Source organism: Bombyx mandarina, chromosome A1 (assembly GCF_030267445.1).
Source record: "Bombyx mandarina strain Sakado chromosome A1, ASM3026744v2".
NCBI lineage: Eukaryota > Metazoa > Arthropoda > Insecta > Lepidoptera > Bombycidae > Bombyx > Bombyx mandarina.
This window is the reverse complement of record NC_143234.1, coordinates 5,162,070-5,186,114: the sequence shown is the minus strand read 5'-3', so window position 1 is coordinate 5,186,114 and position 24,045 is coordinate 5,162,070. Positions and strand designations below refer to the sequence as shown.

The 24,045-nt window shown below is 40.0% G+C and overlaps 2 protein-coding genes across 2 annotated transcripts in view; one reads left to right on the top strand and one right to left on the bottom strand.

Annotated features, from left to right (window-relative positions):
* The window catches only part of Dyrk3 (Dual-specificity tyrosine phosphorylation-regulated kinase 3), a 186,359-nt gene extending 178,058 nt beyond the window's left edge, over positions 1-8,301 (top strand). Inside the window, exons 4-7 of the mRNA XM_089739457.1 lie at positions 1,511-1,613; positions 3,852-4,017; positions 6,740-6,860; positions 8,287-8,301. Coding sequence (XP_089595583.1) covers positions 1,511-1,613; positions 3,852-4,017 — 269 coding nt within the window. The 3' untranslated portion in view covers positions 6,740-6,860; positions 8,287-8,301. The remainder of the gene's footprint in view (positions 1-1,510; positions 1,614-3,851; positions 4,018-6,739; positions 6,861-8,286) is intronic.
* Positions 1-24,045, bottom strand: part of Rpb10 (DNA-directed RNA polymerases I, II, and III subunit Rpb10) — a 276,671-nt gene that overhangs the window by 224,295 nt on the left and 28,331 nt on the right. The window lies entirely within an intron of this gene.

Genomic DNA, 24,045 nt, shown 5'->3' with positions numbered 1-24,045 from the left:
AAAGTGAAACATGGTAAATTTTGTAAATAAAAATTGTTGTTTAACTCATAAACGCGTATAAAACTATCTAGGGTTTTCTCGAATCGTGTGCATAATTACAATAAGTTTTACCCTAGTTGTCCGTGACCACGTAAAATTGTAATATTCAAAACTTAAATCGTCTTCTCGCATTAAAAGTGTATAATCTCAAAATTTACTAATTTTACACGAGAGTGTTTTAAAGGTTTAAGATATGATATTTTTAATATTAATCATCTTTGCCACATTTATTTTTTATTTTTTACCAGAGACACTATCTCTATTAATTATATTATATATTAATTTTCTTGATAGTAGTCAAAATAGTAGGTAAACTAAAAAAAAAAAACTAAAACTAAACTACGCTCTTTTGACAGTATTTATGAGAAAAATACTGGTGATACCAAATGATTCCGCACATTAACTCAATTTCGAATATTTTTGGAAATTGTACAGTAGTAGTTGTATTTGTACAGTAAATTGTACAGTAGTAGTAAATTGTACAGTAGTAATTGTAGTTTTAATTATGTCTTAATGCGTATGTTGCACATTTGCGGAAAGTATCTCTTGGTATTCACCCATTTGGGGCTTAAAATACGCGCTACAATCACATCTCTCCCGATTTCTAATGTTTGTGTGTCCCCTAATTCTAATTTCTGTGTTTAGGCTACGTTGTCTGACAAAAGTAGTCTTTCTTAAGCTTAGAAGATACAATTATACATTTAAAAGATACAGTCTTCTTTAATTTAAGATTCAATGTGTGCAAGAGCAATGCGAAGATTGTTTGTTGTTTTGTACATTGGAATATAAAAGTTGTAATATGAAATACGAGTAAATAAATCAATGTAGTATTTCTTAAATGTCTTCAATGTAGTATTTCTTCTCGTAGTGTTCGTAAACAGAGTGCACGGGGCAACGTTTCTAATTATTTACATACAGTTTTGAAAATACATATGTAGTTAATAATGAAAATTATTAACGAACAACTTATTTATCTAGAGTTTACGTCACAATTTATACTAATATTGTTAATCCTTTGGTTAAAGATATTAATCCTAATCCTTTTTTACTGGTGGTAGGATCTCTTTTAAGTCCGCACGGGTAGGTACCACCACCCCGCCTATTTCTGCCGTGAAGCAGTAATGCGTTTCGGTTTGAAAGGTGGGGCAGTCGTTGTAACTATACTGAAACCTTAGAAATTATATCTCAAGGTGGGTGGCGCATTTACGTTGTAGATGTCTTTGGGCTCCAGTAACCACTTAACAACCAAGTGGGCTGTGAGCTCGTCTATTCATCTAAGCAATAAAAAAATTTATCCCGACGTTATTAAGCACTAGTTATAGGACTTCAAATTTATAATAAATATTATTATTTTATATTCCTGAGTCTATATTAAAAATACGATGAATGTTTCCGTTAGAGTCAGTGTTGTTGTTTCTAGTCGCAATGTGTTTTTGTGAAATCTGAATTGTTTTTTTTGTAATGTTTTCAGGCATGTCGAGGAGAGGCAAGCCCCGGGGTCCGCCAGGATCGAAGAGTTTTGTTACTGCACTAAAAGGATGTCAAGACAAATTTTTCATTGATTTCATTAGACGGTGAGTTTACCATTGTAACCGTTGTAACTATACTGAGACCTTAGAACTTATATCTCAAGGTGGGTGGTGCATTTACGTCGCACATGTTTGTGGGCTCCAGTAACCACTTAACACCAGGTGGGCTGTGAGCTCGTCCACCCATCTAAGAAAATAAAAAAAAGTGGATTTTATTTGTAACATAACATGAAATTTCAAGCTGTGTGAATGTTGTATTTATTGATTATTGGTATTTTTTTTATTGTTGATGTCAAGTGATGAAACATTTTTTATAGTTTTGTGTTAAATGGAGCCATGTTTCTCCTCTTTTTATCTAGGTGCGCGAACACAATTACAGTTCACTTTGCGATTAGTGGTTAATGGAGTCTATCTCTCTCTCTTCGATCGGTTCCTCACTGCTGAGGATCGTGACTCCGTCTGATTTCGTCAACCAACTGTCTCCATCGATCCCGCCCTGCAGCCCGGTGGAGTGCGTCGCTGATAGGTATCCCCAGTTCCTCCGCTATTTGGTCCGACCATCGTCTGGGACCTCTACTCCTAGGCCTTTTCCCCTCTATTTTACCGGTCACCACAAGGCGTTCCAAATTGCTGGTATCCCTACGTGCAACATGACCAAAATACCGCAATATTCTTTGTAGGCAGATTGTGGATAGACATGGAGTCTATAGGCATAACTAAATGCCGTCACCGCTTTTGGAACTAGAGATCACATCCTCTGTTTTATTGTAATATAATAAAAATAATTGTAAATCGAATTCAATGGTAAAACACATCGATTAAATTTACTAAGAATTTCGCAATTACGTATACCTACTTGTATGATATATTTTTTCAGTTATTGTATCTTAAAAACGCAAGTTATTCACCCGATGTTGGTGGATTATCTGGTAGACAATCTGAAAATTTATAAAAATATATCCATTCAAACAAAAATAAATTTCCATATGCGTACCGAGAATCTCCACAGTTTTTTTTGTCGATTAATATAATAATATTCAAAATTCTCATTACGTGGGTACTCGACTTATTAGCTTTGAAGATACACTCAACATATTAATCATTGCTAAAGTGATAAAAATTCTGCGTATGGCGGTTTTACGATGTTTTTTCTTTACTTTTCCATTGATATCCGGAAATGTGGAATAAATATTCATTTGCTTCTTTATAATTTGGCGATGGAAGAACTAAGTTTGTTTCTTGGTATGGATTTTTTTGTTGTTTTAAAATCGGTCATGTCTTCGTTCGATGCGCTAGACATCAAATAAACTAAATAATTTTAGTGAGTTTGGTCGAAATAACATCAAAGACTTATTGGGTTTACTACAAACAAAAATATTTTGAATCTGCAAATTCTTTATAAATATTTATGATACTTGGAGCATATTGTTATTGAGAATAAAATAGGATTACAGATTTACAGTTGTTGTTTAGTTCCTTTCCACAAAAGCTGTTATAAAGCTCTACGTCTGCTCGACTAGTTCACGGCTATCCTGATGTTAAGTATTTATCGCAGTGAATAGATATCACAGCGTGAATACCACTGTAGACATAATGTCGAAGTGTCTATTCCAAGAATTTGTTCTCTGAGTTATGTCTATTTTTGCCGCGAAGCAAATCCGGAGTTCGGATTTTTTGTTTTGTTTATTTACTCGCCCCTTATCCTTTCCACTTCTTGTGTAGGAACCACAGCAGCGACCAAACAGAAATCGATGAGGTTCAGACAAACAGAGGCAAAGCTTATTTATCTTGGATCCTGCAACAAACTTAATCAGATAGGATGCTAATTATCTTTTTTTCTTTTCTTGAAACAATATAAAAAGTATCAAAACCGTTTACTTATACTCCTTCTTTGATGAGCTGTTTTCGATTTAAGCCTCTTAATTATAAGGAATTTAGTTAAAGTCAATTGCAATATAATTTACAAAGAAGTCGAGTCAAAACGTGGTATATAGTATTGGGATTTCTGGTGGCTCGGTGGCCTTTCCAGTGCCAACCAGGAGAGGTGGCCGATAAAAAGCTCAGCCAGGGCTGGTATTTGCCAACAACTGCCCGAGCGCCTCTGAAGGAAACCTAACAACTCAAGAGCAGCTACTTCATTAATGAATTTACTACTGGATCGGAATCGCGGTGAGAAGATCCGGCGAGAAACTCAGCTCGACGAGTACAGTTACCGGGGTCCCTAAGCCTGCTCCTAGTGTTCGAACTAAAGGCGTCTAATGCAAGGGTTAAATGATTTTGCAGTTGCTTAGAATGGGACCCAGAGAAGCGCCTCACGCCGGCGGCAGCGCTGCGTCACGCGTGGCTCCGAAGACGGCTGCCGAGGGCGCCCCACGACGACGAACCCAACCACGTTAGTATCGCGCACCACGCCAAGCGCCTCGCGCACCCCAACTGCACTGACAAATAGGTTTGTTTTACACCCGCTTTTTTTTTCATGACACCGGACGCTTTTATACATCAAAGATCCACTATTGCACTATCGATGAATGTATATTTTAAATGCTTCTTAGTTATCCATTATGCCTTTAATATCTTTATTTTAAATAAGAATTTCTCGGTTGGATCTTGTTTTGCATAACAGCGTCCGCTTTATTTATTTATTTATTGTTTTTGTTTTCGAATCGAGTTGTTTGCGCAACTAAAGCTGGGATGTGTTTGCAGATATCGGGGAGTAATTGTCAAGTTTTAAAGTCTATTAACAATAATTGACTGCGTTATTGTCATGGGTATCGTAAACGGTCGAACATCTTCCAGCAGATGTAATAATAAATCATGAAAAGATTTACTTAACAAATTAAGTTTAAAAAAAAATTGCCTCCCAAAACTGCGCAACCCCAATTTTCTTAATAACTTGTGTGAAGTTCCTTAGCGTCATCATCTTTAACCCGAATGTCATGTCATGATGCGAATAATGGTGGGGTACGAAACTGCCAGTGAGATGTAACATAAAGCAGTTTTACAAAAATGAAAGTGTTCATGTTGGTTTTAATTGGCGGGCCTCGTGGCGTGTTGGTAAGTGACACCGACTGCCGTTTCGAGGTCGCGAGTTCGATCCCCGCACAGGACAACTATTTGTGTGATGAACACAGATATTTGTACTGCGTCTGGGTGTTTTCTACCTATTATATGTTATATTATATTTACAACAAAAAGTAATATAATATGTAGTGTATCCGTAATCTGGCACCCATAACACAAGCATTAAGCTTAGCTTGGGGCTAGAGAAAGCTGTGTGAAAATGGGGGGAATAAAAAATAATAAAAAAAAAAAAAAAAAAAAACACTTCAGCACACAACATTCAATGTCAATTTAACTCCAACCTTCAATTTGAACCTTCTCTGTTCTATTTACTATTTATCCTTTTTATTGTTTATTAATGTCTCTTTTTATTGTCTCTGGAACCAAACGAGACACGGATTTCGCCCATTTAAGAGACACCAAATTTATGCAATTGACAAACAAAGATTAGTGTAAGTATTAGAAGATTTATACACACGCGACAAACAACTCGATTCGTTTTTTATTAATTTGCAGTTTTATTAAGTTGTAGAATTGTCGTATTACCCAGAAATTTGATTTATAAGAGGTTTTCTTTGAAAAGCGTTTTCTTTGGGAACGAATTCAGTATAAAGATTATGATCTAAATAAAGATTAATGAACCATGATCATTAAACTTTATTGGTGTGTACGCTTGTGATATTTAGATTAAATTGAAGAAAAAAAAAGAAAGGATTGAATGTTTCAATGAAATGCATGTTTTTATCTATTTGTAGTTTAGTCTACGGCGAATGTGTATACAAATTTTGGTTTGTTTGTATTATTTTTTATTCGGTATATGTTTTACAGTTTTATATGTGTTTATTTAGATTTTTATGTATTGGGTATTGTTACGTTCTTTGAAATAATGTTTTCGACCTTCGTATAGTTATAAACTATGTTGTAGTTGCAACAAAGGACAAATTTGTATATACAAAATAATACAAGACGATGTTATTGAATTGGCCTTAAAGAACGCTAGTTTGTTGCTCTGGTGTATTAAAATCCCAATTTGAATTTTAAGCGTATTGAAATGGTAAATATAGCAATGGTAATAGTAATAAATTTGAAATGTAGCAAGTAATTAGTAGCGTACATAACAAATCCGAAAATTGTAATAGATAACATCAATACAATTTATTGTTGAAAATATTGACGTCCTCGTTCTGAATTCGAGATAATATATCAAGTTTGTCGCAGAATTTTAAGTAAAATATTGTGTTTTCGATTGGCAGACGTGGTCACCAACTCAACCAACTAAGGTCTGAGTGGTTTCTGAAAATCACAGACATCACAACGTGATTGCCAACTTGATATAATAATGTTGAAGTCTGAATTGTAATTCAAAAAGGCTATCACACTCTTCGTGCTGGAACACATTACTATTTCTGCAGAGAAATGCAGAGAATTTCTGGACGTAGTTTCAAGTGCTGGCTTACATTACGCCCTTTCACTAGTAAAATTTGCAATCAAGACGGTTGTAGCGGGTAGCCATCATACTACACAAGATATTTGACAAATGCCTGAATCTCGGTTAGATATTTTCAAAATAAGCTTTCATATATATAAGTTCTGAACAACAACATTCGCATTCTTGATCTTGTGGACCGAATGGTAAACAGTCGACGTCGCCCAAAACACGTCATTTCGGATCCTCCCGATCCACTAACGGTGCTTTTAGGAACCTCAAGCACCGGTCATCGTTCTCGTCGAACCCGTCACTTGCGACGAAGGGCTCGACGAGTAAATTAACCCATAGGCGCAGCCCACTGAGTTTCTCGTTGGATCTTCTCAGTGGGTCGCGTTTCCGATCCGGCGGTAGATTCTGCGTAGCACGGTTCTTACTAGTTAGTGTTCGTGTTAGCAACAACGTCAGGTTTGAGCCCCGTGAGTTCATCTACTAGTTAAAGTTACGCTGAAATGGTCTCTCAAGACCATCAGATTAGTTAGAAAAAAAACAAAACAACATTCGACAACTACCCAGCAATATTACCCGCTCGCTAACCATCTCGAGGTCATAAAAACGATGTGAATGAATTGAATTGCTGATTGTTTTGTTCTGTAGCTACTACGGTGTGCTCGGTGTGTTACAGACAAGCGTTGCGAGCGGGGCGAGTGGCGCGGCGGGGGGCGGCGCGGCGGGGGGCCGCGGGGGCTCGCTGCGCACTCCGCTCGCGCGCACGCCTGTCACGTTCAACGCCTCGCAAGTCGCCAGTGAGACACGATCCTTTCTAATAAAATAATGGGAATACTTTTTTCCAAAATAATGTTATTTTTAGCATAATATTATAATAGTACTTAATAATTTTAATAATGTTTTTTGTGTTAACGAGTCAGGGTTTTGGTGCAAACTGTAAGCCTGACTTTGTATTGAATGGAATAAATAAAATAAAAATAAATAACACGTTACGCAAACACTTCTTCCTGTACCATTAACGGTGCTTTTAGGTACCTCAAGCACCGGTCACCGTCCTCGCCGAACCCGTCGCTTGCGACGAAGGGCTCGACGAGGAAATTAACCCATAGACACAGTCCACTGAGTTTCTTGTCGGATTCTGCGAAGCACTGCTCTTGCTAGGGCTAGTGTTAGCAACACTTCCGGTTTGGGCCAGTGAGCTCACCTACACGCTGGGATGAAGCTGAAGTAGCCTCTCAAAGCTATCAGCATAGGTAGGTAGAATTTTTTTTCTCAATTACTACAGACACTTCACTCTACTACACTACAGACACATCACTTGTCGTACTTTGAAAAATGTATTTCTTACTATAATAGGCAGCAGACGGTTCAATAACCTAGTTGTATTAGCGTCGCTCATGGATATTAACTACGCCAGAGTTATAGCCAATGCCCTGCTTGCTGCTGCTAGGACGTAAACATTCCAGCTGGAACATCAGTAGCTTCAGCCTACAATTGCTGTAGCATAAAATAGTGGTGAATGTAAGAGTCAGTTCGCAAAATCCACTTGCATACTGAGTAAAGTTCATTATATCGTTTTTCCTATTTCTTTCACGAAGCATTAGTGCATCCGTTCTGATCAGCGAGACAGTTGACTTCCATCTCATATCATGCGACACTGATGTTGTATGGTATCTTGAAACTTTTTTACAAAAATAGCGCGTTTTATTTTAATATTTAATTAACACGTTGACTATGAGACTATTTGAGGGATTTTTAGCCAGTTCGCAGGAGGCTTTTCCAAGGCAAGATTGGACTTGTTTACGCTATGAGACCCTAATGTTTTCGAATCTATACTAATATATAAATATACAGTGGTTTTTACGGGTGTTCCGTTATAACTACCGAACCATGCATCCGATTGACTTGAAACTTGGTATCCATGTAGAAAATACATGTACTTAATGGATAGGCTGATATTTATATGAGTGCTGGACTCCCTACATCAGTTGCGGGGGCGTTAATGATGAGAATCTTTGTGGAAGTGAGAAATAATAATGTTAATTTTAAATGTCCAGCGAAGCGGACGGTTACAGCTAGTATACCCATACTTATAGAAATGTGGACTTGTCGCCTTACGCACCAACCGAAAAGTTTTGACTGCGGCATCAGGGAATAGTCGCGTGTGGGGCTTTTAATTCGCTTAACGCAGTCAACGTGTTAATATGAATGTTGTATTCGCAGAAGCGAAGCTCCAAGCGGCGTTGTCGGAGGAGGGCGGGCGGTACTGGGCGGCGGGGGGTAAGCTGCCGCACCTCCCCGCGCCCTCCTAGCGCCCGCCCTCGACCAGGCGACTCGCCAAGGTTAGTATCCACAAATTTTGACTTTTTGAAGTCTAAACCTATCATAAAACCGTTTTTTTTATGGCAATAGTTTTAGCTTTATGTCAGTTTCAAGTAAAAAAACTGTTTAATTAACTGCAATGAACATTTACAATTTTACGCATGCATGCATGAAATGCAGTTTTTATAAAAATCGGCCAAATGCAATTGCCTGATACGTCATTTGGGGCCAAAAGTAAAAGACAATCTAATCTAATATAAGTAGATGGCAAGAGAGCTTGTTTGCTTTTGAAAGCAAGAAAAAAAGAATGCGTTTGTTACTAATTTAGTAAAAATTGTTGAAATTTAACTAAATTTAAATTATTATATTTCACAAAAAAAACAATGATTAATGATCGTTTAGATCTAGTTACAATGTGTAACATCTTGAAACGGTTTCAGAGCTATAGGTGTTCAAGTCCGTATACGTGTGTTTTTTTCGCATGTGCAGGTGTCGTCCCTGGAGGTGCCCCGGCGGTGCGGCGCCGCCCCGTGCCCGCGCCCGGAGCTCGAGCGCCGTAGCCTCGACCTGGAGCGCGACCCGCGGCCCGACCGCGACTCCGACGCCTCCCTCGACGACCGGGATCACCTCGTGTGAACCGCGCGCGCCCTCCCCCTCCCAACCCCGCCCCGCACACAAAACCGCCCCCCAAACACAAAACCGGCCCCCAATAAAACATTCAAAATTGATTTCGTTTGATACACACGATGACACCCATAAAATGATTTTAGTTTTAATATTCCGATTGTGACATTTCAATGTCACTACAAACCCGAACAATAATATATTTATCATATCGACGCTTAAAAGGCAAACGTGACTAAGCGACAATAACTGCTTTATAGATAAATGATAGGCAATAACCATATTCAATGCGCAAAAAAATAAATATATTTCTAGGTCTATTAAAATCATTTCAATCCTACAGCTCTAGATTCGTTAAAATAGAATTGTTTTCAGGTATTTCAACTTTAAATTAGTCTACTGTTCAAACTAGTCTGAAGTTCACGCTTTGTCGCTGAGTCATATTTGCCTTTCACGATTATGATACAGTTAATAATTTAAAAAAGTTACCTTAATCAGACGCTTTACTTTTGTGCTCGACTGTACTTTGTACAATCGGCAACGAAATACGTAAATTATGAAAATAATTGAAATTCGATTATAGTCAATTAGTTTTTGTTTTGTGTGTGTGCGCGTGCGTGTTCGCATAGTACGGAGTCAATTACAAGGCGGTTCGGGTCGTCCCAAGGAACTCAGTGCAGCGAAGTTAATGTTCGACGGCGATCAATAGTGGACACAACGACAGTGCGCACGCGATACTTGCACTTACTGCCTAAGTAACAACGATGTATTTCCTGTATGCTCGTTCGTGTACCTAAGACCTTTCGGAGACACGTAAATGAAGAACACCGGTTTCGTTAGTTTATTCTCATTTGAATTTATTTATACTACACTATTCCTTTAAATAGACACTTAAATATTTAATTGACCATATACTCTTAGAAGTGTCTTTCTAACGGAATCGTGCAGTCGGGCGTTTTTTTCTTGTGTATGAAACGCGGCGTCAAAACGCTCGACATAGAAAACTAATGCACAATAATGTTCCTACCTAGTTTAATTTAACTTAGATTACTTAGGCAGTAGGGGGAAGTTGAACTTTATTCGCTTGGCGGCGAGCGTCCCATCTAGTGCATAGAGGCAAAATTGATCTCAATAAATAAAATAAAGACTATGAATAAGTACGGACTTGTAGTGGAATTGTGCGAGTAACCTAACGTGTTTTACTGTTTTCTATGTATTATACATATATCGTGAGAACGATGTGTCGATGTTAGCGCGTACTAAGTCTGGTTTAGTATTTAGGTACCTCGACCACTTTAAGGGAACTCTTTGGGAGTATTTTACCGAAAACGACTTTTGAGCTTTCGAGAGCTGAATTTTTTGTTCGCGAGCACGGTCGCTTCGTAGTGTTTCTAAATAACGTTTCGAAATTCGTAGAATCTTGCAACGTGCTAAAACAAGATTTTAACTGAATTGTTTGATTCGTACTGCCAAATGGTAACGCTTCGTCGCCGGAGTTTTCTCCGGGATTGGCGTCACGGACACGCGAGCGATTTTAATGATTGTAATAAGTTTCTTTTTTTTTTTTTTCATTAAAAAAATTCCCTCTCGAAAACCTTAGTATAAGCGAACTTTATTGTGTGACTAAATAACGTAACAATTTTTCTACAGAAACATTTTTTGGTTAGTTATAATTTAATTCTATGGTAAGGTTTAGTTTACTTCTCTCAAGTGATATAGTGACGCTGTATTAGTAAAGAAACTGTGACCTTATAATTGGAATTTTTGGATATAAGGGTAGTTAGTTAAAAAGGCCTTTTGAACTAGTTTAAGGAACTAAGCTATGTGGGTTTCGTTCAGTCAACATAGCGTAGTGGATGTTGTGATTGCATCGGTGTGATTTATGTATTGGTTTGTCAGCGGTTTGACGAGCGAGCGTGAATGAAGTGCTGAACCGTTCAAATGTACTTGTGTACGAAGATAAACATACAAGAAAACTTTAGCGGCATTTAAAACGCGCGTTTTTTTCTACGCTAGTCTGTCACGCCCTTGACTGCGCTTTATGTAAACCAGTAGACGAAATATTTAACTGAAGACTCTTTGCCATATCTGTATGGAGAGTTGTTATATACGAATAGTATAATTACGAAAGTACATGATATGTTATTTAAATTTGCATTTTTTTTTTGTTTTGTATCACGTTATTACAACTTATCTAATGATTTTAGTTTTTATACTGTCGAACATACCGTAGTGTTTTGACGCAGACAACTCGAGGCGAACGACTTATGTTCGATCATAATGTAATTTGTTACAATTTATTTGCAAAATGCATTTCCAATGTTGCTTCTCTGAGACATTTTCCTCTATCTATCTCTACGTATGAAACGCATTCTGTTTAACTTCGTTTTGAGGCTGGCTGCGACCGTGTCGCAATCAAAACTGTTTCCGACTCTTAAATTTTTTTATTTTTTCTATTTAAACTTTCTATTAACCCTTTGACTGCCATGTGGGTCATCGGTGCCCTAAGTCGATTTCTGTTACTAAATCGCCCAAATATCTAGTAGACTCTCGGAAAAACGAATCCGAAGATACTAAGTATGAATTATATTTCTAAGAGACCCAAAAATACTGAAACACATTAAAAACAAAAGAAGGCAAAGTTATAACAGAAATCGATTTAATTACTTGTGTGCGCCAAGTGGGGCACCGGTGACCCACATGACAGTCATAGGGTTAATTACCGAAAATGTTGTTGAATTGTATTCAACTGTATTGGAATGCATTCGAAATAATCCACTAACAGTGCAATATGTTTGACTCGCTTATAAAAAAAAAAAAAACTTTCGTTTGTCTTCCTCTATTGTGTAATTGTGAAAATGGCCTATTGTATGTAATCGATTGAGCATTTTTATTTTAATATTTTTTTTCTTTTTGTTAAAATTAATTTCGATAATGTGATTACATATTAAATGTATGACTATAATATAATGTTTAGTTTTTTTTTTTTTTTTACTATTTCATGCAATTTATTTTTGTGAGTGGACAGTGCTTAATACGTGAATGAAAAACAATTATAGGCTTTTATTGTGTTGACAAATTCTAAATTAGTTCAAAAACTCGATAAACTGATTAATTGTTTAAATATTTGATCTAATACACACAGCCATACAGAACGTGAAATATCGATATTTGCACAACACTAATTTAGTGAATCATCGATCGATTAGTTAAAATCGAAACGTGAAACGATATTTTGTCCCATTTCTAGTGATTGTCCACTCATGTTTTACATCTTGACCCATCTCTGTGTACTCAAACAGCATTTTTTTTGTTATCGTAGCGTCGACTGCCTTCGTTATAACGTGCTCAATAATAGTAAATAATAAATACGTCCGGAGTTTTATTAATCCTGACATATAATATGTAACGATGACATTAGATTAATTTTATTTTCGTAACGGAAGACATATTCCTGGATTCGACCCAAGAGCATTCGATCTATATTCCGTTTGGCAATCGATTTTGATACTTAACTGACTGATCTTAGATTTCACAATTGTTTGAACGTACGTAAATATTTCACTAGTACTATTAAAGTAGTTTTCGTTATTTCGTATTATTAAACAGGAGATTTAAACGAACATTTCAGGAATAATTAAGTAAATATTTCTAGAAGAAAGTAAAAATATTAAATTTTATTTATTTCACGCCCCTCACTATGTATTTTGTACATTTTTTATGTAATATTCTTCAGCCGTATCTCAACTGCGTATTTAATGAATATTCAAAATTTAAAAAATATAGTATTTTAAAATAAATGCCACATCAATTAAAACTTTATAATTCGAACAACAATTTTAGCTATACAAACTAGAGAGGCTGTAACAAAAATTTCGAAAAAACAAATAATTATTTTAAACTATGCATAAATAATTACATAATACTAATAATATTGGTATTAGTTTTATTATATTATATTATTTATCATTAATTACATGTAACTTGAAAAAAAAAACAACACACTTTATTAATGTTGTTGTTAAATGTTTTAATGTTGTTAAAATGAGTTTGTTGCAAGAGTTTCGTTAACCACTTTAGAAGTTCATTAATAGACCAAATCGATTGCACCGTATTATTTTATTCTCATTAGAAAATAAAATAATCAATCTTAATCATGGTACAACACTAAGCAATTAAATTTAATTGAAAATTTAAATTTACATCATCCAGTAAATAAATTAATATTTTATTTGTCGAAAACATTAATATGTCTTCCTTTTCGTCTTCATAGCAATCTTAAGGTATTTAGTCAATTATTATATAGCTTTTTTTTCTCTCAATTTCGCTACTAAATAAAAAAAGCAACGGCTGAAACGAGTCATACTTTAGCCTCGAATCGAATTGTGATAGCTTGTGTGCTTGCGTGTTTCTTTACAAACATTCTTATTTGTTCGATAAAATTTATCGTTATCGATAGAATGAGAAAATCGATATTCTAAATACATTTTCCCAGCAATACGTTCGTTAAAGTACAAATATAGAAAGACTTAAAAGCTCAAGAGATTTCACGAATACGTAAAGTATTTTATTTATTATGGTAAAATATAATTTTTAAATATACTTACGAGTATATAATATATAATTTTCCATAACCTATCGATATCGAACCCCTTTATTTCTATAACGCACGCATAAGCTATTTTCTTGGCAAATACCAGTATTAAACATTTTATCTTCAGACTCTCAACTGCCAAGTAGTTTAATTAGACGCGGGGTTGTCAGATCAAAAAATAGAATTTCACCTGATTGGCAATAAACTTTCTACGAAAATATCTATGAATTGTTTTGTTGACTGTTAGGCACTTTTTCCTGACTTTTCTGGACTTTTTTAAAAATTGTACTAATAAGTCTTTAAATCTGGTAACCCCGCTTAGTTGTATTACTATCGTTTGCTAAGCAAAACCTCTAGTTTTAAGCTTTCGTTCGAACGCTGCATTTCTCTGTAATCTAGTTTCATAATAATTTTTTTTGTGAATCATTGTGTTCTCATTTTATATATAAAGCTGGTGTTTCAAGTCTTGAAACTCGTAGCGACAATGTGAATACTATACAATTTAAATAAATGAATTATATAAAGAAATTATTCTTTGTTTTATTATTTTGAAGTAATAATTAAATGCTGAAGCTTCCAGGAGTTACTATTACAATCACGTATAGTTGCAGTACATAAGGGTTTTTATACACCCTGTATATATGCACAGGGTGTAGGAAATACCATTTTTTAGTGAGTACAACAGTGGTAAAACAGTGGTCTTAAAATCGTAGATTCGGCGCATCTCTAATTCTCTATGAAATTGTATTAAATTGCGTTTAAAAAAATTATCGAGTGTGATTTTTTGCGCTCTCTTGTCAGTTTAAATAAATAATAAATAAGCAATAAAAAAAACAAAAAAAAAGTTTCATTTTGTATCGTAACGGTTACTGAAAATTAAGATAGATAGTATAAAGGCAAGTGGCAATTCTCAACATTCAAACTTGTGCCCAAAAAAATGTAAAGTATACAGGTATATATCCAGAGAGGTCTGTTAGCTGCATTTGCGCTGTATTACAGATACCCAAAAAAAGTCAATTAAATAACATATTACTCACAGTTTATTTGTAGGGTAATTTAGTGTTGGTAGTTTATTTGCTTTAGCACTATGAGATTCACACCGTGTATAATAGTTGAGATATGTACAAATTACATTTATTCTAGAATATTCTTTTTTTTTTTTTTTTTTTTTTTTTTTTATGATTGAAAGTTTACTGGTGGCCCGAAGGCCTTTCCAGTTTCACCAGGACACGTGGGCGAGCAAAGGCTCAGCCAGGAGAGGTGGGATTTGCTAACAGCTACCCGAGCGCCTCCGAAGGAGACCTAACAGCTCAAGAGTAGCTGCTTCGCGAATGAATCTACTACCGGATCGGAATCGCGACCCGCTGAGAAGATCCGGCGAGAAACTCAGCGGGCTGATGCATGGGTTAGGTTGCACGTCGACCTCTTTGTCGAGTTCGACGAGTACGGTTACCGGGGTCCCTAAGCCTGCCCCTAGTATTAGAGCTGAAGGCATCTAATGCAAAGGTTATTGGATCTGATGGATCCGTAAGGACGTGTCTAGGGCGTCGACGGTGACTGACTCCTGCATGATCAGGATTCGGGGAGTAGTCAGCGGCGGCAACGATAAGGCGATTATCATGACGCATAGCCTTATCGAAGTATCGTTCCGACGCTGACTTCATGTATTTCCGAATTGATTCGAGGCCCAGGTCGTCGTGTAGGTCAACGTTCCTCACGAACCACGGAGCCCCGACAGCTAACCTGCAAAAGCGGGATTGTAGGGATTGGAGGGTGTCTATGTGTGTGCGGGCCGCGTGAGCGAACACCACACTCGCGTAAGTCATGACGGGCCTTATGCAAGTTTTGTAAAGTGTCACCTTGTTCCGAAGGGACATTTTACTCCGCTTACAGATCATGGGGTAGAGTCTACCGAGAATAAACGCGGCACGGTCACGGACTGATTTTATATGCGGGCGGAATGTCATCGATGCATCCAGGGTAACGCCCAGGTACTTGACCTTCCTGGCCCAGGGTATGGGTTGTCTAAAGAGAGTAATCGGGGGTGTGAGATTCCTCCTCCTAATCCGGGAGGAAATCCGTGTGGAGCTTCCCCTCTGAAATAGCACCGCAGTACTTTTCGCTGGGTTGATGTCTATGCGCCATTTTCGGAACCACTGTCCTAGGGCTAGGGCTGCGCTCTGAAGCTTCTTCGCGATTAGGGACTTATTTCTACTAGAATAGTAAACAGTCGTGTCGTCGGCGAATAAAGCTAAATGGGTCGGCGGCGACCGGGGAATATCGTTGACGAATAAGCTAAATAGGAGGGGTGAGAGGACAGAGCCTTGCGGGACTCCAGCTGTGAGAGGTCGTGGGGAGGAGCGGGTTCCCTCGACTCGATATCGAAAAGAGCGGTTCGACAAGAAGTCCCGTATGATGAGCACGAGACTATCCGGCACGCCCATGTTGAATAGTTTGAAAATCAAACCATTGTGCCAGACTTTGTCGAACGCTTTTGCGACGTCGAAGAAGAGAGCTCCCGTGTATAACGGTTTTGGTCGATTAAGCCCCACAAGAATGTGCTCCGTGAGGCGGTGCACCTGTTGAATGCATGAGTGATTTGTACGGAATCCGAATTGTTCATCGATGAGAATGCCCTTGGATGAGACGAAGTCTCTGAGGCGTTTGTAGAGCAGACGCTCATACAGTTTGCCTAGAGACATGAGGAGGCTAATCGGGCGGTAGCTCGTCGGATGATTTTTTGGTTTACCGGGTTTATGTATGCCGATAACGTCCGCTTCTTTCCACACCGCGGGAAAGATACAGTTCGCCATAGCGGCATTGAAAATAGATGCCAACATCACGATGAGTTGGACGGGTAGAAGTTTAATAACGCGGTTAGATATACCGTCGGAACCGGGAGCCTTGCGAGGACGTAGGTCTTTGATCAAGTCTTTAACTTCCATCGGGGTGACGGGTGGTAACGCATCCGAGGGTGGCAAGGAGGCTCTGCGTTCTACCTCACTGTCTACTAATTCTACATGAACAGGGTCCACGGATTGAGTGCTGGGCGTGCACTGGGTTTGCAATGTATCGGCCAGCAGCTCTGCTTTTTCGTCATCATCAAAGGCCGCGAGTCGGCCTGAGGGGCCTACGAGAGGGGTCATAGTTACTACCGTATCCGATTTGAGAGTACGAGCTAAGCGGTAGTAAGACCTTTGGGAGGGCGCGAGTCCTTCTAAGAAATCAGACCATCTGGCATCTCGGACTTCGGCGATGCGAGACTTTACGTCGCGTTGTAGGGCACGCATTCGAGTACGATTATCCGCGGTAGGATACCTGTCGTAGGCCCGTATCGAGGCGTTCTTAGCTCTAAGGAGTTCTCTAATATCGTCGGACAATTTGAAGCGGTGAAGGAAGTCCTCCGCTACAACTTGTTTCGATGACCTATCTAATGTCGAGGTGATGTGTGATGTTAAGATGTCTATGGCTTCAGCGGTATCCTGAGGAGACGGGGTAGAGTCCGGGTTAAACGGGAGCGATGGTGGATCAGATTCAGCCAGGCTGATGCCCAGCGTGTGCCAATCCACCACAGTCCTCGTGACGGGAACGGAATCGGGAGCGCGACCGAGCTTCATAACGACGGGACGGTGGTCTGAATCTAACTCTGAAACTACTTCGATCGAGTGTAAGCGCAGAGTTACGTTTTTTAATAACGCTATGTCGAGTATATCCGGGCGATGTGCGATATTTAGCGGGTAGTGAGTCGGGGTTAACGGAGCGACGATATCGAAGGCGAGATCATCGACTAACGCGTCAAGCCGCCTGCCATTCGGGGTTGTGGTGTGTGAGTTCCACCTGATGTGTTTACAATTTAGGTCGCCCGCTAGAATGACAGAGCTCCCCATACCGAGCAGCGCCTCGATATCACTGCTTAGAACGATCTTATCCGGTGGAAGATAAACGGACGCGATAACGATCGGCGCGTGTCCCGTCAGTGAGATTCGGCACACTGATGCTTCGATATTAGCGAGCGCGGGAGGATCGAGCGGGACGCAATGCAGGGCTCTTCTATAGTAAATGACGGTACCACCACCACGGGCAGAGAGCCTGTCGTTCCTGACCATGTTATAGTTCGCGATTTTAGGGTCACGGCGCGCGGGCTTAAGTAGGGTCTCCTGCACTAAAAAGATATCAATTTGATGGTCACGCAAAAAGTCAGAAACCTGATCACGTTGATTTGCGAGACCGTAAGCGTTAAAAAATCCTATCGTCACGGATAGGGGCTTTATTCTACTTGTATACGCCATTGATTACCGGCGGAGTGAGGGGAGGACGTACGTATTTAATGACGCGTATACGTCGGCGTATTCCTGCACAACGGCGATAAAGTGTTGTGCAGTGGAGGCAGCGCGAATGGCGTCGCCCAAAGCGTTAACGCGCTCAAAGTTGATCGACTGAAAGAAGTCGATCGCTAAAGCGAGATTTTCGGACGCGGTCGGAGGGCAAGTCGCGGGAGAGGGACGAGTCGCGGGGGCGGGACGAATCGCGGAGGAGGAAGTTGTAGCCGTGTTCGTGTACGGCAGCGGTTTCGCCCAGGCCGAGACACTGGGCACCGCTGCCGGAACGAACGCTGGCTTAGCCTGCGGCGCAGAGGGTGCCGAGGCTTTGATGTCTGGGCCGGAAGCTCGGAGGCGGTTTTGGCGGGCGACGCGGCGATTTATTTTCGGGGCTCGGGGGCATCCGCGGTAATTTGCGGGGTGACCCTGTGTTCGACACAGGACGCAGCTAGGTGGTTCCGTCGCGGTTTTTTGATCGCGAGTGCATAGGGCCGTGGCGTGATCGCCTAAACATTTGACGCATCGGGGGCGCGCGTGACAGTTACGGGAAGAGTGCCCATATAATTGACAGTTATGGCACTGGCTAGGAGTGCCTTTTTTATGGGGGGCTTCGACAGCGATACCAGAGAGCCTACAGACGGTCTGTGTGTTAAAGATTTTCTTACCCTCGGGGGTAGGCTGGAGAGCGACTAGAACCATATTATATGGCTCCCTACCGCGACCGGTGTGCATACGGTGCACAGAATTCACTGGTAGGCCTTGTTCTAACAGGTCGACTTTTACGAGCTCTACATCTAACTCTTTAGGGATTCCGCGTATTACAACGCGGAGTTCCCGCTCCTCCTGAAGCGTATAAGTGTGGAAGCTTATACGCTCCTTACGGAGGTAAGAGGTGAGGGCCCTATGGTCATCAGATGAATGCACCTTTATTTGGATGCCGTTCGCGAGGTTACGGGCATTCGTGAAATTGATATTTTTGGCCTTAAGGGCCAGGGAAACTCGATCCCAAGCTGCCTTCTCTTGAAGGATTACCGGAGGAGGGGACTGGGTTTTATTTTGTGCCACCGGACGCGGCGACGGACTGGCACGGGCTGGAGGCGCAACGGGAGTCTGGGGGCGGGGGCGCGACGCGTTCGCGGCTTTGCTAATTTTAGCGGCCGCGGGAGCTCGAGACTCCGCGGCACGCTTCTTACCCTTTTGTACCAGGGTAAATCCATCCGTCGATGAGGCGGGGGCGAGGTCGACCTCCATCTCCGAGTCAGAGTCGGAGGACGAGGAGGCGGGCGCAGGTGACCTACGAGTAGGTGTTTTGGAGGGCGCGACGGAGGCCGCGGATGATCGCGCTGCTGGAACGGTGACCACGGCGGACGACGCAGCAGTTTTACTCGCCAGTATAGGCGACGCGGGAACGGCAGGCACGACGGAGGCTGCGGTGCTCGATGCAGAAGCTTTGCACGCAGGTACAGGCGACGCAGGAGCAGCCAGCTCGGCGGAGTCCACGAGAGGGCTCGCGGTGTGATCGGCCTTGAAGGCCTGAAACTCGGAAATGAGCTTTGGGTAGCGAACCTGGAGAAAATCCGCAAATACAGCGTCCATGATGGCTACGTGCCCAGGTGGGGCTACCCTGGGTCTTAGAAAACACTCGCCTTGCGGCGAGGCCCCAACTTCTCGGACCTGAGCGGTTCTATTGAACACAGGTGGCGATGCGGCACGATTACTACAAGACAAAGAAAAAACACAACAAAACGGAAATAACAAAAAGAAACAATAAAACACTTACAGGAAGACAGTTTGTCGGCAGATGTACCACGAACACAGAAATAGCAAAAGGAAACAAAACAAATAAAAACTTCCAGGAAAAACACTTGGTCGGCAGATGTACCACGAACACAGGCCGCGCGAACAATGGCCGGGCTAACAAAAGCCGGGCGAACAAAGACCGGGCGATCGAGTGGACGATGAGCACGTCCGCACGTGACGGGTGCCTCTATCGGAATGGCTCTAGAATATTCTACAGGAGCGTCTCCGGTATAGAAGCATATTTGGTAAAATCGGTAAGACGCGCGGCGTTTTCGGATCGAATGCTTTGTCAATACTGTAACACACCTTGTATTGACATGACAGCTGTGTTACTTTTCAAACCTGAACTCATGACTTGTGTTAGTTGAACATGTTATTTTTAGTAGCAGAATCGGCAGAATGGTACCTTCCGTGAGGTTTACAATACGACTTACCAATTACAAAAACATGGCTCTTGTATGCTTGACTGCCTCGATGGCGCAGTGGTTAGCGCTTCGGATTGTTTTGTTTGCACCGACAATTCTGCGGTGCGTTTCCGAGATTCAGATTTATATATATACAAGAATAACTCGTTGAAAGGTATAAGATACATGAATATAATCGGAGAAAAGAATTATCTATCTGAAAAAAAATTTTGGAGGAAGGAAAAGTTGTTTAGTAGTGCTTACTTGTCAGAATTTGAAAGATTTTTTTTCCAAAGTCTATTGTGGGGGCTCTCCGCTTGTGGAGGCCAAGGGCTTTCGCCCCGGTTGCCCTAACCTAAATGCGGTCCTGGTACGTTTAAATGCAGGTTGAAGATTTTCTGCTTGTATTTTGAGATGAAACGAACTGGCTTAGTTCAGAGACCTTGTCGCTTAGCCCAGACGGACGGGCAAATTGGATGACTAAGACAGGAGAGAAAAACTTGCTACAGCTCAAGAGCAGCTGTTTCGAGTGCATCTTCCACCAGAACGGAATCGCGACTCGCTGAGCAGTACCGTCGAGAAACCGTTGCTTTAAGTCGCGGGCTGCCTGTGATATATTAACCCGGTCACCGTCCTCGTCGAACCCGTCGCTTGCGACGAAGGGCTCGACGAGTGAATTAACCCATAGACACAGCTCATTGAGTTTCTCGCCGGATCTTCTCAGTGGATCGCATTTCTGATCCGGTGGTAGATTCTCCTCTCAAGGCTATCAGCATAGGTAGGAAAAAAATATATTAATGTCAATAGAACAGCGGCTGACGATCTCTTGCGACTGCGAAATTATTTGTAGCATTATTTATAAAGTCTGATAAAAGCTAAGAAGTTTATAATAAAGCGTTTTGAAAGTAGAAATATAATAATGAAAATGGTGGGCCGTATGTTCTTCTGCTTACGAGGACAAAAAAAACACTTTGTAATGTGACAGAAATTTCTAGTAATTATTGAAAATGTATGTTTTTTTATTTGTTTGGAATGTCATTTCAGGTCATGTAAAGATTAAATGAACGATCCACATTGTTTTAGTTTTCTCCTGTGCTATATGCTTCTAAGAAATACATTCAGATAATACCGAAATTACCGGTAAATCGAAAGTCACATTGTACTCACATTGTATCCACAATTGTTAACTATTGGCATTCTGTTATGACCAATAATAGCGTGGCGTGAGTGTCATTCAAACCCCTTGATCGTGTTCAGAAAATAATAATTAAAAAACATGAATGTCAACTAAGAACCAAAGAGAGATTAAATAAAAGAAACACCAAAGGAAACTTTTTTACTGGTGGTGGGACCTCTTGTGAGTCCGCGCGGGTAGGTACCACCGCCCTGCTTATTTCTGCCGTGAAGCAGTAATGCGTTTCGGTTTGAAAGGTGGGGCAGCCGTTGTAACTATACTGAGATCTTAGAACTTATATCTCAAGGTGGGTGGCGCATTTACGTTGTAGATTTCCATGGGCTCCAGTAACCACTTAACACCAGGTGGGCTGTGAGCTCGTCCACCCATCTAAGCAATAAAAAAATATACAAAAACAGTCCCTTCTTCACGTTGCAACGGGTATACTACTGAAGATGAGAAGGAGCGGTGTAGTCTGGCAGACGTATTAAGCCTTTGACTGCCGTGTAGGTCACGGGTGCCCTACGCGGCGCACTGAAGTAACATTGTCGATTTTTGTTACTAAAGCGCCTGGATAACTTTGCCTTCTTTCGTTTTAGTCTTTTAGGTCTCACAGAAATACATTCGATTTCAGTATCCTCGAATTCGTCTTTCCCACAGTCTACTAGATGTTCGGGCGTCTTAGTAACAGAAATTGGCATAATTATGTACTTGAGTGCGCCGCGTAAGGCACCGGTGACCTATAAGGCAGTCCAGGGGTTAACACTCATGTTAAATCTCTATAAATAGCAAGAGGCCATACTGCGCCAACATCACATAATGTGGGATAAGGGCAACAAGTCGTCGTGGGCAACAAGTTTAGTCGTGACCTAAAGGATAAGACGTCCGGTGCATTCGTATCTAGCGATGCACCAACTGTGTTCAATTTCACCGCAGGCAAGTGCTAATTTTTCTAATGAAATAATATACTAAACAAATCTTTACAATTAACTTCCACGGTGAAGGAATAACATCGTGTAACAAATTAAAAAGTGTAAAATGCGTAATTACAGGTGGTAGAAGGTCTTCTTCACCTTGACTATCTCCGTCGTAAAGCGGTAATGCGTTTCGGTTTGAAGTGTGGGGCGGCCGTTGTAATCTAAAAACTGAGACCTAAGAACTCGTGTCTCGAGTTAGGTGGCGGCATTTACGCTGTAGATGTCTATGAGCTCCGATAACCTTTTAACACCAGGTGGGCCGTAAACTCGTCCACCAACCTAAGCAAAAAAAAACAAGAAGAAAATTTTAACTTTTTTTTTGCCTACCGAAGCTGATAGCCTTGAGAGGCTATTTCAGCGTAACCTTAACTAGTAGGTGAGCTCACGGGGCTCAAACCTGACGACATTGCTAACACGAACCCTACCAAGAGCCGTGCTCCGCAGAATTTACTACCGGATCGGAAACGCGACCCACTGTCAAGATCCGGCGAAGAACGATGACCGGTAATTTTAACCTTTACGCGCTTTCACCTTCATCTTCATCCCTACAATATCTTGATTAAGCAGTAATTTTGTTATTTAATGTTGTCCTCGTACACGTGTACTGTTGTATGTTTAATCATAAAGCAATTCGTATATAAATCCATGAAACTTACTATGGTCGTAAAATGTAGCTAAACTAAACTAATATGCGTGTTTGCTTTTTTGTTTATGGTTCATGGAATATCATTTATTTTATTATTTACGGCTTATATTCATTAAATCATTATTTTTTTTTAATTATTTTTTTATTGCTTAGAAGTGTGGACGAGCTCACAGCCCACCTGGTGTTAAGTGGTTACTGGAGCCCATAGACATTAATTACATTTAATCTGTAACAGTTTCATCTGGCTTTTTTATTATCGTTACATCGAATTAAATTGCAAAATTAATAAATTTTTTTTTAATGCTGAATATGAGCGCCTTTATAACATTTTGTGCTAACAAAAAGGGCATAAAATTATATTTTAAAAGCCTACGGAGATAGGTATTGACACGATTTTGATAAGAAAGGTCGGCGTGGCAGTACTTTTCGCATCATTGTTCTACATAGTATCAAACGCTCTGACTATCTCTCCTTAACATACCATACACCATCTTTGTACTTGTATAGTTCATTAAAATTACACCTGTATTGCAGGTTTAATACAGTATTTTCTTATCTCGTTCAATATAAATATATGTTAGTAACGTATGCAAAGGAAATGTCTCATTATTTGTTGCGAGGTCTGCTGATTATAGCTTGAAAATTTCATTGTCACGTAGGCGACTTCTAACATTGCAACGGTAATATTTCTAGTTAATCAGTAACTCTTGATTTTTATCAACATTGAGTAAAACATATTGCAATACAATGCCACACACAAAGGCTTGAGTTATATGCACTTATTTATTAATTATAAATTAGGTATTGGAGTCATTTAAAATATTAGTGGATCAGGAAATTTAATTGCGTATGGCTTAAAATTAAATGATCCCAAAGCTATTTTCCTGCAAACAAAGAAATGTCGTCGTTTTAGATATAATTATTAATGCGAAAATAGTTGACGTTTGACATTGCTATTATGTAGGTACTATTGCGTGCTGAATTAGTAGGGACATTGATAGTATTTTTTTCTACTTTCAATACATTTCAAATTCCAGCGAATACGGGCTTGTTATTGTTTTTATAGTATCAAATTATGTGAATGAAAATATTCTAAATGCTAATACTCGTATTTCAATATTT